Genomic DNA, 15,602 nt, shown 5'->3' on the forward strand with positions numbered 1-15,602 from the left:
TGGAACTCGTCTCCGTTACCTCAGCGAGCTCCTCCACTTTTCAAGGGTATTTCTCTCTGGGTGCCACTCTGGGTGAGCAGGAGTGATGTGGAGAGCAGCACCACCCTCCTGGCAGCACCTCTGAGCAGAGAGTCCGAGATCTCTGTTCTGCAGCTCCTGGGAGCCTCCTCAGCTCCGCTGGGTCCAGCTCCCTGCGCTCTGGACCATGATTCCTCAGTGGAAGGAATTCTCCTCAAATCTTTTCCTCACTGTCCCAGTTACCACCCAACTGTGCACATCTGAGGGAACAGAGGCAGGACATGTCAGTGTGGTCACAAAGAGCTCCCAGCCCAGAGCCCATCCCAAGGGTGCCAGAGCCTGTGTGATCCCTGAGCTCCTCCGTGCCCAACCCCAGAGTCCTGGAGCTGCCCAGGAGCAGAAGCCAAAGGGTTCCAGTGCACCAAACCTTCTTCCCTGGGAGGGTGGGGAGGCCCTGGCACAGGGTGCCCAGAGAAGCTGTGGCTGCCCCTGGATCCCTGGAAGTATCCAAGGCCAGGCTGGAGCAACCTGGGATAGTGGAATGGGGTGGAACTGGATGAACTTTAAGGTCCCTTCCAACCCAAACCACTCTGGAATTCTACAAACCCACTTTGCCCATTAAATGGATGTCTCCTTAAGGTGTACCTGAACTCTGCTTGTTTCAGGTGTGGACGCACCTCCTGATTTAGACCCTAAACTCCAAATCCCAGCGAGCACAAATTCAGTCCCAAAGGGACCAAATCCTTCCCTGGCTCACACTCCCAGGGCCCCTGAGTCATCCCGGCCCTGTGGCATTTATCCAGTCAGAACTGGGGAGCGGGAACAGAGCGTGGAATCCACGTCTCATGGCCCACCAGGGCAATCCTGCCCGTTTGCTTCATTCCCTCGGGGACACAGGGAAGTGGGGATGGGCCCGTTGCACCAGGCGAGCGCAAGCCGAGCTCCATCCCCTCGCTTCCATCAGACCTCGGGCTCAGAGCGATGGAATCGCGCGGAACGAGCTGCTATTCCCTGCCGGCCTCTTCCCACCCCGGAGCCCGTTTTGGTGGCCGGGCCGTGCGTGTGTCCCACCAGCGCCTACACACCGAACACGGGGTTGAACACATCGCCCCGCTCCTCTCGCTCCGTCCCGAACCCCCCCAGCTCAGCCCCGGCCGCCCGGGGCGGGAGGAGGGATCGGGACCCGCCGGCCGCGGATCCGCGGAGCCCCCGCCCCGACGGGGCGGTCCCGGGGCCGCCCCCGCGCAGCCGCCGCTCGGCCCCGGCCGGGCTGGGAGGGACCGGCAGCGGGGCCGGGAGCGGGACGGGCACCGGGAGCGGGGCTGGCACCGCCACCGGCACCGGGACCCCCCGTGCCGGGCTCATGCAGGGCTCGGCGCGGCGCCGGCCGTTCCCGGCGGCGGCCCCGGGCTCCCCCCCGCCCGCCGGGACGCTCTTCCCGGGCAGGTGAGATTGGGGACGGCGTTGGGAACGGGAAAGCCCCCTCCTCCATCCCTGGGGTCCTCCCCCCGTGCGATCCCCCCGGGTCATCCCGCCCGGAGCCCCCCCCGGACGCCCCAGCGCCATCCAGCCCCATCCCGGATCCCACCGCCCCGGCAGGGATGCTGCGGGGATCCAGGGCATCCCGGGCATCCCGGAGGGTCGGGGTCCCCCAGCCTCGGGTAGGATTCCCCTATTCAGCCTTGCCCAGGGCATCCTGGCTTACCTGGGATGCCTTTTCCAGGGAGCCGCGGCATTCCCAGCTCCTCCAGGGCACAGCGGCTCATCCCGGGTACCACCATCCTCATCCTCCATCCACCGGGTTCCATGGAATCATCACGGAGTGGTTTGGGTTGGAAGGGACCTTAAAGATCATCTCGTCCCACCCCCCTGCCGTGGACAGGGACACCTTTCCCACTCTGGACAGTGGGCTCAGGTGGCACAAGCTCCAGGCTGATCCGGGTGGTGCCGTTCCGGTCTCGGCACCAGGAGAGCAATTCCACCTTTTCCCGTGGGGAGGTGACGGTCCAGAGGTGCTGGAGGGTCATTTCGTGGAAGGACTTCAGCAGGGCTGGATGAGGCCTCGCTCTGCAGAGGCAGAGTGGGAGATGAAGGTGATAGTGCATCCCCAGCATCCCGGTGCTGGAATACCACCAGGAATCGCTGCATTGGGTGCCATGGGAGTTGGGATTTTGCTTTGTCATGGAAAAGTTAAAAATAGTTGCACTTCATTCAGCACTTTTCACCTTGATTTTTGTGCTGCTTCTCGGCCAGGAAGAGTCTTCCCACAGGGACGGGCCGGTGACAGTAACAGCTTTTTGCCTTCCTGTCCTGCCTCCTCCTCCTCCTCAACTTTGTTATTCCATAAATCCCAAAGCCTGGTGATGCTCTGGCAGCCAGGGCAGCGCAGGATCTGTGTGGGGACGCAGCCCTGGGGTGCTCAAAGCCCTGTCCCACGGGCTCAGGCTGACCCTGTCCCTCTGTCCCTCCAGGCACGGGGCGGTGAAGGGCGAGGACACCTTCAAGACGTCCCCGTTCCACCTGGACCTGTGGTTCTACTTCACTCTGCAGAACTGGGTGCTGGACTTTGGGCGTCCCATCGCCATGGTGAGCCAGGGGGGCACAGGCCTCCACTTATTTGGAAGGGGGTGGTCCCCATGGGCTGTTTCCTGCTCCAGAGGGAGCTGTTCTGGGATGCACTGGTGTAACTGGGATCAAGGGTGTTGCTCCAGTCCTGGGGAAGGTCTCCTGTGAAACTTGTTCTGTGCCATCTCTCCCTCAACTTAATGTTTTCACAACAAAAGGGACCTGGGGAGGTTGTTCCATGTTGTCTATCCCACAACTTAATGTTTTCACAACAAAAGGCACTGGGGAGGTTCCTGCTGCTCTTCCCATACCTTGCCTGTATCTCTGGAGCTTGGAGCTCCTGCTCTCCAGCTGGAGCAGGACAGAAGTGGCCATTCCCCTCAAATGGAATTTTTTACAGCTGCCACCTGGACATGGCAGAGGGTTAAGGGAGATCCACTGCTGCAGGATTCCCAAATTCCTTCCTTGGCCCCACAACTTCAGGCAGTGATAGTGAACCCTGAGCTGTGCACTGAGCACTCACTTCCAGCTGGGCTTTTTGGGATGTTCACTCCAAGAAGAGCTGCCCAGCCTGGTTACTGACAGCTGCCTGAAGCCAAACTGACCATTAGAAACCAGCAGCATTCCCAAGATTTTCTCTCTCCCTGTCTTTCCCCCGGTGACGGGGCTGTGACCACGAGCTGGGCTGTGAGGAGATGCTGATGTGCTTCTTTTCCCCCCTGTCCTCAGATAATCCTTCCCCTGGAGTGGTTCCCTCTGAACAAACCGAGTGCTGGAGATTATTTCCACATGGCTTACAACGTTATCACACCATTTCTTCTGCTAAAGGTAACCCTGGGGGGGGGCAGGTGTGAAACTTTCCTTGCCATTGTAAAAACAGGGCCAAAAAAATGCAGTTTTGTAAAGGTCCAGATTTTTTTAGGGTGGTTGGTTATTCCCAGATTCCCAAGCCTGCTGTGGGTTAAAGTTTGCCACTCCTGGAAGAATTTGTGATGGCACTTTTTAAAGTGCAAAGCAGCGACCACCTCAGTACACCTCAAATTCCTGCACAGACAAAGCAAATAATTTCCCCCAGGAATTCTGGTTCCAGGAGGAGTCAGAGCCTCTCTCCCCAAAGCATATTTTTAAGACAACATCCATCCTTGACTCAAAAGACCTTATGAGACAGCTGGAACTACAGTACATTTTCTAAATTGCTCAGAGTTTAATTACACTTGCTCTTCAACATTAGAGTTGTGTCTTTAGCTGGAATTTATCTTGCTCCAGCTGCCAACCACTGGATCACAGAAACCATTTAGGAGGTTAAAGACTGTGGGGTCATTAGAAATCCTTTTATATTAAATACTTAGCAGCCAGAAGATACGAGAAAGCAATTATAAATATATTTTAACCTTCATTAGCTAGAAATTGAATTATGTCCTAAGATGTAAATGATTTTCTCTCTCTTTCTCCTGAGTCTGTCTGTGAAATTTTAAATGCTGGTTTGGCCAAAAAGGAGTATTGGGGAGTCTGTTCTTTGGATGTGAAAGCTCTGAGGCTCAGTGTGACCCCTCAGAGCTGACTTCTGCAGGCTGGGGGCTCAGCAGGTTAAAATTTGCTGTCTTGGACTTCCCTGGCAGCACAGAAAAATTCCACTTGTTATTCAAGGTGTGTTTCCTTTGCTGTGTGCCCTCCAAGGACGTGTCCCACCGTCCTTTCCCATCACATCAGAGCCCTCCTGGACCTTTCCCATCCCACCAGAGCCCTCCTGGACCTTTCCCATCCCACCAGAGCCCTCGTGGACCTTTCCCATCCCACCAGAGCCCTCGTGGACCTTTCCCATCCCACCAGAGCCCTCCTGGACCTTTCCCATCCCACCAGAGCCCTCCTGGACCTTGTGCTCTCCTTGTCCTCTGTGACTCCCGTGACGTTCGTGCAGCAGTTACAGGGAAAGGGAAAGTTAAGCCTCAAAATTAAATATAAATAAGGAGCTTTTCCCTGTTTGGGGAGGGCTGCAAAGCTGATTTGGCAGCGGGGAGAGGGAGGTGAAGGTGGCCCTGGCTGATCCTGGGGTTGGGATGATGCTGCCCCACACTCGGTGTCTCCTCCGGAGCCTGAACCGCTCGAGCTGGGATTTGTCCTCCCGGGTGTTCCCTGCCCTGCAGGCTGAGTGTGGAGCTCCTTCCCGGAGCTCCTGCTCCCTGTTCCCAGCCAGGGGCTCGCCCCAGACTCTGAGTCAGCCCCACGTGGCCTCCCCAGGCCTCGGGATGGGGCGGGGAGAGCTCAGCACTGCAACTGCTGCCCAAAAAGTTGCCTCGACCGGTTTTGCTGGGAATCAGATATTTCCAGATATGGGGTTAAACACAGCTTATTCTCTAGAGGAAAATGCACAGGGAGGTGAGTCTGGTAAAAAAAAACCAAACAGTTCAACAGGAGCCCTTGGAAAATGATCCTGTGGGCTGTTCTGAAGTCTCTCAGGCAGGGGAGGGAGGTGAGTGCTGAGCTGAGTGTGCTGGAGGCTCTCCCTGCCACTGGAGGGCACAGCCAGCCTTGGAGATCTGCTCCAGAGCCCGAGAAAACCTCTGCCTTTTTGCTTCTCGTTGCTCATCTTTGCTCATCTCTGGTGGAGAAACTGCTCCGGGTGCTGTGCCGGGAGCAGCAGAGCATGGAAAAGTCAGAGAGGGCAGAGCTGGGGTGTCCCTGCTGGTGTCCCCTCGCTGTCCAACACTCCCTGTGCTTTCAGCTCATCGAGAGGTCCCCCAAGACCCTGCCCAGGTCCATGATCTACGTGAGCATCATCATGTTTGTGATGGGGGCCAGCATCCACCTGGTCGGGGACTCGGTGAACCACCGCCTGATCTTCAGCGGGTACCAGCACCACCTGTCTGTCAGAGAGAACCCCATCATCAAGAACCTCAAGCCAGAGACGCTGGTAAAGAGGATTTACAGTTATAGTTCATGGTTACTGCTAAAGAGGATGAGTTTTACAGAAGCACTCAGGAAATATATGAACTTCCTGTTCTTGCTGAACGGCCCCGCTCCCCCTGCCCCTCTAAATCTCCCTCTGTGTTGTGTTGCAGATTGATTCCTTCGAGCTGCTCTACTACTATGATGAATATTTGGGTCATTCCATGTGGTGAGTGATTTGCAGCCGGGCTGGAGGCCCCAGAACATCACCCGAGGAAGGGCAGATCTGGGCAGATCAGAGCTTAATGTGGAAAAAAACCTGAAGCACAGCTGATGAAAGCTGGCTGGGGATAATGTTCTCATGGCCAGGGTGATTACAGGGGAGCTCACCCTTGGAAAATCCCGGTTTATCTCTGTCTCAGGGATATTTCTGGGATGTGGCAGTTGCTGGGCAGCTGCAAGGAACAGCTCATCCTTCCCCAGGATGTCCAGGGGAACAGACCACCCCCCCTTTGTGCTCCTCAGGGGTTTGACCCCCAAACACCCCAACTCAGAGACCCCAGGAAGGCCTGTCTGTCCCTTTGGCTGCTGCCAGATAATCCTGAGATGGCTCAGAGCAGAGGGAAATCTCTCCCCATCAGGCTTTCCTGGTTTATTTGCTGTTCCTCGAGTGCTGTGAAGCGAAAAAATCCCATTCTTCTAAATAAAAAAAAGGGCTCTGTGGGGTTATTGAAGTCCTGGTGCACATCCTGCTTTCCTGCAGCTCAGCTTGGACACGACATGAGGCTCTCAGAGCCTGGGAATGGAACAACTGGAATTGTTTGAGGAGCACTTGAGCCCAGGATTTGCCCTAATCAGCAAAATTGGGCTTTTCCTGCCTGAGACTGGGAATTCTCATTAGCTGCAGGAGCACTGGGAACAATCAGGACACAAACAGCCCCTCACCAGGCACCACCAGCCCTGTGGACACAGCAGGAATCCCAGAGCAAGAGATTCCACTTCTGCACTTTCACCAAATTAACTCCCAGGCTCAGCCCAGGACCTGCCCATGTGCTTGGTTTGGATTTGGGAGGGGTTTAAACACTTCCCAGGGTCATCCCACTGATGGGAGTTGTTTCTCTTTGCAGGTACATCCCTTTTTTCCTGATCCTGTTCATATATTTCACGGGCTGCTTCACCCCTGTGGCAGAGGAGAGCAGGATGCCAGTGGCTGCCCTGCTCCTGGTGGGGCCCAGCAGCCTTTACTACTGGTAAGGGGCTTCTGGCCATGAGGGATGGGCAGGGATGAAGAGGGAATACCCCAGGGAATACCCCAGGGAATACCCCAGGGAATGCCCCAGGCAGAGTTCTCTGTTCCCCAGGGCAGCACTTGCTGCAGCTTCTGCTCTGCAGGGCTGGAAAAATCAAATTAAGTCTCGTTGAAATTCGCAGCCACTTCAGCCTCTGGATGTTGGGACAACTCCAGGGACACCCAGCAGGAATTCTGTCCATGCTTGGGGTGTTTCAGAGTTCCAGAAGGAACTGCTGCCTTCCCCCCCTCCAAGGTTTGCTGGGCCCTAAGACAGTTCCCTGAGGCTTTTGGGGGGGTCACCAGGTTCCTGCAGAGCATCCACGTGGTCCCAGCTCCCTGGTGGCTGGAGATGCTCCCACAGCTCCACCCAGAGCCCAGGGGATGCTCAGCCACGGCCTCCCCTCCAGCCCTGGGAGGGTCCAAAGGGCCTTTTTGAGAGAGGCCTTATTTATTTCCCATTTTCATGAGCCTCCTCTTGCCCAGTGCTGTCCCTTGTGGCAGCCAAACAGCTTCTCACCCAGCCCTGTTCCCTCTTGCCCTGCTGAGACTGGTTTTATCCAGCAAATTAATTCTTGACAGGCAAAATCACCCAGATGATTTAGTCAGTCCCCAGGTACCCTCCTGCACTTCCCTTCAGTGGATCAGTGTGGATCTCTGTGGTTTGTGTGGGATTGAAGAGGCAGGAGTGCAGTTCCTCCTTCCTGCTGACCCCCAGGCACAGTCCAGGGGGATTTTGGGATAAATGAGCACAGTAGCCACGGGTGGGAGCCAGAATCCAGCTTTGGTTCTGTCTTTGAGCATCCCAGACACAGGGAGCCCAGCACCTTTCCCTTCCCATACTGAGGGATAAAGGGAACAGGGATAAAGGGAATGCTCCTTTATCCCTTCTCTTCGCAAAGCCCAGGTGTTAAATTACTGATGAGAGTCAGGAAAACAAATCAGGCAGCAGGAGCAGCACAGCTCTGGGGGGATGTGGAGCAGGGAAAAGGGGAGATGCTCATCCCTAAGGCTGGAAGTGCTGCCCTCCCTCAGAGCCCTCTCCTGGGATCACAGTGGAGCAGGCCCTTGGAAAATCCCATTTTATCTCTATCTCGGGGATGTTTCTGGGATGTGGCAGCTGGTCTTTCCCCGGGATATCCAGGTGAAAAGACCACCAGGAGACATTCATCCCTAAGGCTGGAAGTGCTGCCCTCCCTCAGAGCTCCCTCCTGGCATCACTAACAGGAGTTTGACCTTTGCAGGTACCTGGTGACAGAGGGGCAGATCTTCATCCTCTACATTTTCACTTTCTTTGCCATGATGGCTTTAGTGATGCACCAAAAAAGGAAGGGACTTGTCCTGGACAGCAACGGGCTCTTCCTCTTCTACTCCTTCATCATCACCCTCCTCCTCATCGCTGGCTGGGTGGCCTGGCTGTGGAATGACAAAATTCTCAGGAAGAAGTACCCTGGAGTGATTTATATCCCTGAGCCCTGGGCCTTTTACACCCTGCACATGAACAACCTCCACGCAGCAAAGGAAAGTTTCTAAGTTTTGATATTTTGGAGCGACTTGAAAAGGAAAAAAAAAAATAATTCTAGTTTTTCTAACGTAGATTTAATGTATTTCCAATAAATTCCTGACCGACCTTGGCTGCAGGAGGTGCTGTGTGATAACTAGACCTGGCTGGGGAGGGGGTGTCCCCCCCAAAAAAGGGGTTCAGCTCTTCAAAGGCAGAGTTGGGGTGTCTCCCTGTGTGCCCTCACAATTCCACAGCTCAGTTCCATGCTGGACTTATGGGACAGCACCAAAGCCCTCCTGTATCAGAGCAGGGGCAACATCCCAGCCAGTGGGGAACCCCCCCAGCACCACTGTCACCCCACAGAGCATCCCAGCCTGGGAGGGGGGTGGTTTGCCAGGAATCTCTTGGCACAGGGAGATGAATCTGCTCCTCCCTCGCTGCTCCCAGATGAGCAAACGTGCCAGGAAGGGGCTGAGCTGCCCTGCCTGGGATCTGCAGGTGGCTCTGCCTCTCCCAGGAGCCCTCTCGGGGTCAAACCCTCACTCTGGAGCTCAGACCTGGGGCAGGAAGGGCCAATTCCCCACAAACGGCCCAAAAAACACCTCAGGCAGGGGTTGAAATCCAGTGCCAGCCCCTCTCACGTGAGGTCTGTGCCAACAGCAGCTTCTGCTCCTGCCCAAAAGGGCCAGTTCCCCACAAACAACCCAGAAGGAGCATCAGGGTCACCACAGCAGCTCCTGCTCCCCTCTTCTCCAGCCCCGGGGGATGGAGCTCCTGCAGCTCCAGCTGCATCCCTGGCTGGGTCCAGCTCTGTGCCATTTGTGTCAGAGCCCTGTGGGACACAACCCAAGTGGCAGGGGGAGGAAAAACAAAACCAGCAAAAACCAGCTTCCAGCAAAACACAGAGAATAAAAACATTTGGTCAAAGCTGAGTGACTCACGTTCTTCCTGCAGCAGCTTGGAGGGGAGAAGCTTCATCCCACCACATTCCAGGACCTTGGATGTGTCACTGTGACAGAGCAGGGTCCATGTTATAATGGTCACTAAATGTCTTGTCCTTGGGTCTGGATCTCCACCACAGCCTGGCAGCAGCTACTTCACCCCCTGCTAGTTGTTAAATGCTGACAAATAAAAACTCAGGCAATAAAGAGCTTTTAAACCATCTCAAATATCCCTTCTCGGCCTGTTCACAACGTCCCAGCTCTGCTGAGCTTGAGGGGCACATCCAGACCCCCCGGGAGGGCACAGGGACATCACCAGGGGTGCCCACCTGAATTAACCCCTGTCGTGCCCACACCCCTCCAGCAGTGCCCTGCCGGGCTGCAAATCCCCCCCTCCCTTCCCCGGCGAATTCCAGCAGGGCCGAATTTGTGTCCCAGCACCAACGTGTGCAGCTCTTGGAGGGGATCACACCCAACCAGCCCGACCCCAACCGACCCCAAACCCCCCGAGCGGGATGCTGAGCTCGGGGCAGGGTGGGCAGAGCCCTTTTCCCGGTGGAGCGGGAGCGGCGCTGGCAGCGGGATCCAGGCAGGGATCAGGTCTCGTAGCCATAGCAGCGGGTATTTATTACAGCCGGGCCGCCTCCACCCCGGGGCTGAGGGACTTTAGCCCTTCATCGAGGAGAAAAGTGGCAGCAGCCGCCTCCGATCCCGACGGGCAGCGACGAACACCCGGATCGGCCCCAAAATCATGGTGAGTGCGGCGTCTCAGCTCCTACAAATCGCTCCCCCTGTGCTCCCCCCAGCCAGATTTTAAAACTGTTTGGTTTTTTTTTTCCCCTCTCTTTTCCTTTCCTCTCCCCTTTCCCTCTCCAGGCAAAGTTTCTGTCCCAGGATCAGATCAATGGTACGTACGGTTCTGTTCTCCTTTGGGGTTTTAATGAGCAAGATCAGCTTCACAAATTGAGATGGATAGATACAAAAATGGCATTTCCCCCCAGAGTGTCTCATGCTGGGCTTGTGCTCCCTCCCCTTGGCCTCCTCCCAGCTCTCCTGGGATCTGTTTGCTCTGAAAACAGGGAAATCCCCCCCCCCGGTTTTTGTTTGGAGCCCCCCCAAAAGCACCCACAAAGCCCACTCTGGGTTGCACAGGGACCAGCAGAGAGTCACCAGCCACCTCCCACTCCTATAAACACGTCAGCCCCGGCCAAGCCATCAGGGGTCAGGGGATATTCCAGGTGCCCATCTGCAGCTCTGGAGGTTTGAGGTGTGATGGGAGCGAAGGAGGAGGAGGAGTTAGGGGGTGCAGGGGGTACAAATTCCCATTGTGAGGTGCTGGGGCTTCCCTGGGAAAGGGGAGCCCGGCCTGGGACTGGGTTTGCTCCGGGAACGGCGGAAGAAAAGCTGAAATAAGAGTATTATTGCAAATCTGTTAATCTGCGGGGCCCTGGGGCTCAGCAGCTCTGCGGGATTGGAGGGAGGAGGCAGCGGGGCAGGGGAGGCCACGGCACCCAGAGGCACCCACGGGCACCCTGCACATCCCCCTGCAGGGAGGGCTGGGGGCACAGAGGGGGAGGAGGGGGGGGATGGCACCAAAACAGGCGGATTTTCCCCGGGCAGCACAACTTGCTGTCAGTGTTGAGCCTGATGAGGAGAAGGGGACGGGAGCAGCCTTATCTAGGTCAGCTCCAAGCCTGGCTTTGTCACTGGGAAACTGGGAAGCGCCGAGGTCGAGGGGGAAGGGGAGAGGGCGAGGGGTGCGGGAGGGGGATGCTGCAGACCCGGCACCCTCCACCCCCACCCTACCCCACCGCCCCATCCTCCTCCATCCCCCCCATCCTCCTCCACCGCTCCCTCGGCCTTCTCACCCCCCTCTCCCACCCCCAGGAAGGCAGAGAAAAGCACTTTTTTTAAACAATATCCTCCAGGTTTGAAAGCCTGGCCCCACTTTTTGAGCCTCCCCTCGTTAGGCTGAAGGACCCCAATTATCTCCGGCGTTCCCCAGCCGGGGTTTTAATTGCCCTTGGCTCCTTCCCCCGCTGTCCATCACCCTCCCTGCAAGGAGACACCCCGGAGCCGACACAATATCCCTGTTGGAATCCTTCCAGCGCCATCCAGGCGGCGGGAGCGGCCCCGTCGCACGGGCGGCTCAATGTGATCTTACACGGCCTGACAGAGTTTTGGTTTTTAATTAGAGTTCAAGGAATGTTTTTCCCTGTATGACAAGAAACAAAAAGGGAAGATAAAGGCCTCGGACCTGCTGGCAGTGATGAGGTGCCTGGGAGCCAGCCCGACCCCGGGGGAGGTGCAGAGACACCTCCACCTGCACAGGATCGGTGAGCACGGGGCAGGGGCAGCAAAAACACCTGCATTAGGGTTGGAAAAATTCATTTTTTGGGGGGGTCAGGAGGCTGCCCGGAGCCCAGGAGTAACATCCACTCTCTGGTGAACCAGCACAACCGAGAGCAGTCACCAAACCTTGATTATTTTAGCACGTTGTGATGTGCTAAACGAACATGATCCAGCCCACGGCTTGAAACAGTGCCATTAAAACCCCCAAAACTTCCAGAACAGTGGGAGACAAAGACATAGATGTGGATTTTGAGGCTGGGGAACTGTCCAGTCCAACCAGCAGAGTAGAAGAGCACAGAAAGATATTTCTCTGCAGATATGGAGGGTTATGGTCTTTAAATCACAAAGAGTAAAGAATTATGAGATAAGGTGGGGTGGATTAAAAATTCTGCATGCAAGCTCAGAGCATGAGTTTAGCAAAGCTAGAAATGGGGGTTTAAGACAGGAGAAAGCCCTCAATAGTGGCCCAACCTGATCCAGACCAGGGGCAGGCAAAAGGGAAGAGAAACCCCAGGAAGGGGAACTGGGGGGGAAGAGGAGGGGAAAGCCGAATTCTGCATACACACCCCACAGAACTGAGCCATTCCTGGAGAATCTCTTCCTTTGGCAGACAGAAACGCAGAGCTGGATTTCTCCACCTTCCTGAACATCATGTACAGGCAGATGAAGCAGGAGGAGCCCGAGAGGGAAATCCTGACGGCGCTGGCCATGATCGACAGGCAGAGGAGAGGAGTCATCCCTGTGGCAGAGCTGAGGGCAAAGCTCACCAGGCTGGGGGAGAAGCTTTCTGAGGAGGAAGGTATTGAGACCTGGATCAGACCCTCCCCATCCTCTCATTCCCTGATTTTCCTCTGCAGACTAACCTGGGATGAGGAAGGGCCTGTGCCAGCAGGAGATGGGAAAGGGAAAAAAGTATAAACCCCCAAACCTGTCCAGTTTGTCAGAAATTTGCCTCCCAAGGGGCACAACAGGAAGGAATTGGAAGGTGAAGATGATCAAGACCTTCTTTGCCCTGGCACAGGTTGCCCAGAGAAGCTGTGGATGGACCCCTGGAAGTGTCCAAGGCCAGGCTGGATGGGTCTTGGAGCAGCCTGGGATACTGGAAGGTGTCCCTGCCCATGGCAGGGGGTGGAATGGGATGGGCTTTAAGGTCCCTTCCCATCCAAACCAGTCTGGGATTATTTTTTTTGCCCTACATGTTTTATGTACTTATTTAAACTCTTTAAACACATTCCCACACTCTAACACAGGCAAGGAGGGAGTTTTCTCTCCTGTACAGACCCCTTTAGGCTCCCTGAGGGAGCCTATTTAACATCCTGTCTGATGTTAAATAGAATTTAGATTTAACCAGAGCTGCTCAGTGCAGTCACCATCCCCAGCTTCACACCAACAAGGAATTTCTTCCAAGGGTTTTCTTCAGTTTAACTGGACTAATAATTCCCAAAGCTATTTCCATGTGCAAACACTTCCAGAGCATTTTGAGGGCTGAACACACAGCCAGGACAGGGAGACATTAACCCTGATTAAGGGCATCCTGGAAGAACCTCTTTCTATGAAGATTTGGGGGGTGCAGGGGGATTTCCCATTCCTTTGGGATCTCACTTGTGCAGATCCTCATGCAGGAAGCGATGCTGCTTCTCCACAAGAAACTCCCCCCTTGGCTTTTCCCCCTGAGCTCTGAGCTGCTGGAACTATTTGATACCAGGACAGACTCCATTACATCAGCATCTGCCATTGCCCAGGAACTGCTGGCACAGCCCTTCCCTCTCCAGTGGCTCCAGAAAAGCCTTCACTCATTTGAATTAATGCCCTTGTACCAAACTCAGACATTTCTTCTTGTGTTGTTTTCAAACTCTCTGGGAAGAATTCATTATTTTCTGAGTTTGTGTCCTCAGAAGGCTTTGATGAGCAGCAGGGTGTTCTTGTTGAAAGGGGGATTAGATCTCATGGAAAGGGAGTTGTTCCTCACCTTACAGGAACAACAGCCCCTCATTTATCCCACTGCACCCAAATCCTGCAGCAGCTTCCACTTACCCCTCAATTCACGGATACAAACAGACCTACAAACAGGTGATGCTGCTCAGAGACACCTTCCACAACTATTTACTGTAAACCAGCTTTTTTCCTCCTAAATTCTTCCCCCTTCCCATGGTTTTCCCCCCCAAATTTCACAACTGGCAACTGCAAATTCAACGTGGGCTCCAGGATGAGCACTGGGGGGGGTCTGGTTTAAACACCCACAGGTTGTTCAGCCTGAAGAAAAGTTCTGGTGCCCTCAGCCAAGTAGTTCACAGGTGAAAATGTCACCACTGACCTGCTCTCACCTGTTCTGGACTGGGAAGGCACTGGAACACTGCCCTGGACAGGCAATTCCAGGAAAAACAGGCAGGAGAGTATGGAGGACTCGTACTCAGCACATCCCATGTGTGATCCCAGTGTCTCCAGGGTCAACCAACGGCCTCCAAACACCCACAGAGTTCCCTGCTAATGGAATATCAAAGGAAAAATGCAGGTGCACAACCCAGCAGCTCCTCTCCATCCTCTCTGCACCACATCCAGCTGTGATCCTGGAAAACAGGGACACGCTGGGGGCACCGGGAGGACAAAGCTCCCCTGGGCTGCACGAGATGCCTGACCCAGGAACTGAGCCCAGGAAAGCTGCTGGGATGCCCTGACGTTTGTTCTTAGGGGTGAAGGAAACAGGCCCAAGGGAATTCACCTCCTCTCCTGCCATCCCAAGGAAGTGGCATCCAATTCCCAGGAGCGGCGTCATCCAACGCTGCATTCCTGGTGTACTTCTAGTTCCCTGACATTGTTTGACAAGAAAAGCACCTTTTATGGTTTAGGCTGTACAGAAAAGAGTGTTTTAAGACAGGTATAATAAGTGCTGTCACTGCCAAGAGCTGGAATGAGAAGTGTCACCACTGCTGGTGACAACTCCCCTCCGAGTGTTTGCAGAGCCCCAGCTGGGAAGGTGTTCTCTGCCTTCAAACACTGAAGGCCCGTCAACATGAAGCAGAATCACACCAATCTACTTAAAAATGGGCACAAAAAACCTGCATCCCCACGTAGTTTGGTCTGATTTGAACAGGGACAGGTTTGCAATTCAAGTTAAATCAACAGATTCTTACCAAAAAGCTGATTTGGACAGAATTTGTGAGGTTTTCCCATGTGGAACTCAAAGAGATGGACAGCTCTGCTCTGGAAAGTTAGACATGAAATTCAAAATCAGTGTTAAGAACACTAGTTTATCACCTGGCTGGCGCCTCCCTGATCCCAGAAATTATTATTTCTGATAAAAATCCCTGAAAACCCCAAATCCTGCCTTGCTGCTCTTCCCCTGGAAGATCACAACACCCCTAATAAATGCCACTCAAACTTCTCTCTTCCTTTTGCTCTTTTTCAGTTGATGACCTGCTGAAAGAAGCCAAAATTGGGCCAAATGGAACAATAAAATATGATGAATTTGTTCGCCTCATTTGCCTTCCCACGGTCGACTACTGAAATCCCACAGGAGGTTTGCTACAAGCAGGACCTGAAAGTTGGTTTTACTTCAATTTTTCCTACTTGGACTTCTGGATCACCTGCCTTTAAAAAGCCTTGTTTTGCCTTTATAACAGTGCTTAAACTTACACAGGTTCCCACCTCATTTCTGGAGAAACGGTGTCACAAAACGTGAGTTATTTAAATTAAACTGAGCGTGACATTCCCCTCCTGCAACACGTGGCGTGCTTTAAAAAAATAATTCTTGTTTAAAAAAATGCATCTAAGCCCGGGGATTGTGGCAGAATTGATAAGCTGTGGTGAAGGTCTCCTGGTGCCCCAAGTCAACATCCCCATCACGTGCCTGGTGCCCGGATCTGTGCCCACATTCCGGGCTGGGTGCCAAGGACACGCTCCCAGAGACAGCCTGGCAGGGAAAAGAGGGCCCAGCAAAGCTCAGCTTCTCTGCACCACCAAAAACCTCCCCAGCTCTCTGACTTCAGACTGATTAAAACCACTTGGACCCAGAGCAGTTCCTGCTGATCTTATTCCATCTCCATCTCAG

At 54.5% G+C, this 15,602-nt stretch overlaps 2 protein-coding genes across 2 annotated transcripts; both read left to right on the forward strand.

Moving 5' to 3' along the window:
• Positions 1–1,381: 1,381 nt before the first annotated feature.
• CLN6 (ceroid-lipofuscinosis, neuronal 6, late infantile, variant) lies at positions 1,382–8,394 on the forward strand. Its single transcript, XM_017830273.1, has 7 exons — positions 1,382–1,464; positions 2,490–2,604; positions 3,313–3,411; positions 5,306–5,494; positions 5,643–5,698; positions 6,597–6,719; positions 8,002–8,394. The coding sequence occupies exons 1-7, from the start codon at positions 1,382–1,384 to the stop codon at positions 8,288–8,290; spliced, it is 954 nt and encodes a 317-aa protein (XP_017685762.1). The 3' UTR covers positions 8,291–8,394.
• Positions 8,395–9,845: 1,451 nt separating this feature from the next.
• CALML4 (calmodulin like 4) lies at positions 9,846–15,263 on the forward strand. Its single transcript, XM_017830274.1, has 5 exons — positions 9,846–9,956; positions 10,079–10,109; positions 11,398–11,538; positions 12,165–12,353; positions 14,961–15,263. The coding sequence occupies exons 1-5, from the start codon at positions 9,954–9,956 to the stop codon at positions 15,056–15,058; spliced, it is 462 nt and encodes a 153-aa protein (XP_017685763.1). The 5' UTR covers positions 9,846–9,953; the 3' UTR covers positions 15,059–15,263.
• Positions 15,264–15,602: the final 339 nt, after the last annotated feature.

The sequence above is a fragment of the Lepidothrix coronata genome, unplaced genomic scaffold (assembly GCF_001604755.1).
Source record: "Lepidothrix coronata isolate B3197 unplaced genomic scaffold, Lepidothrix_coronata-1.0 Scaffold176, whole genome shotgun sequence".
Taxonomy (NCBI): domain Eukaryota; kingdom Metazoa; phylum Chordata; class Aves; order Passeriformes; family Pipridae; genus Lepidothrix; species Lepidothrix coronata.

Excerpts from the sequence above, each read along its gene's own strand:
- CLN6 (XM_017830273.1), top strand. The coding sequence starts at position 1,382 with ATGCAGGGCTCGGCGCGGCGCCGGCCGTTCCCGGCGGCGGCCCCGGGC. Across the intron at positions 3,412-5,305 it reads CACCATTTCTTCTGCTAAAG|CTCATCGAGAGGTCCCCCAA; the intron begins GTAACCCTGGGG and ends CTGTGCTTTCAG. Across the intron at positions 6,720-8,001 it reads CCCAGCAGCCTTTACTACTG|GTACCTGGTGACAGAGGGGC; the intron begins GTAAGGGGCTTC and ends TGACCTTTGCAG.
- CALML4 (XM_017830274.1), top strand. Across the intron at positions 11,539-12,164 it reads CCTCCACCTGCACAGGATCG|ACAGAAACGCAGAGCTGGAT; the intron begins GTGAGCACGGGG and ends TTCCTTTGGCAG. Across the intron at positions 12,354-14,960 it reads GAAGCTTTCTGAGGAGGAAG|TTGATGACCTGCTGAAAGAA; the intron begins GTATTGAGACCT and ends GCTCTTTTTCAG.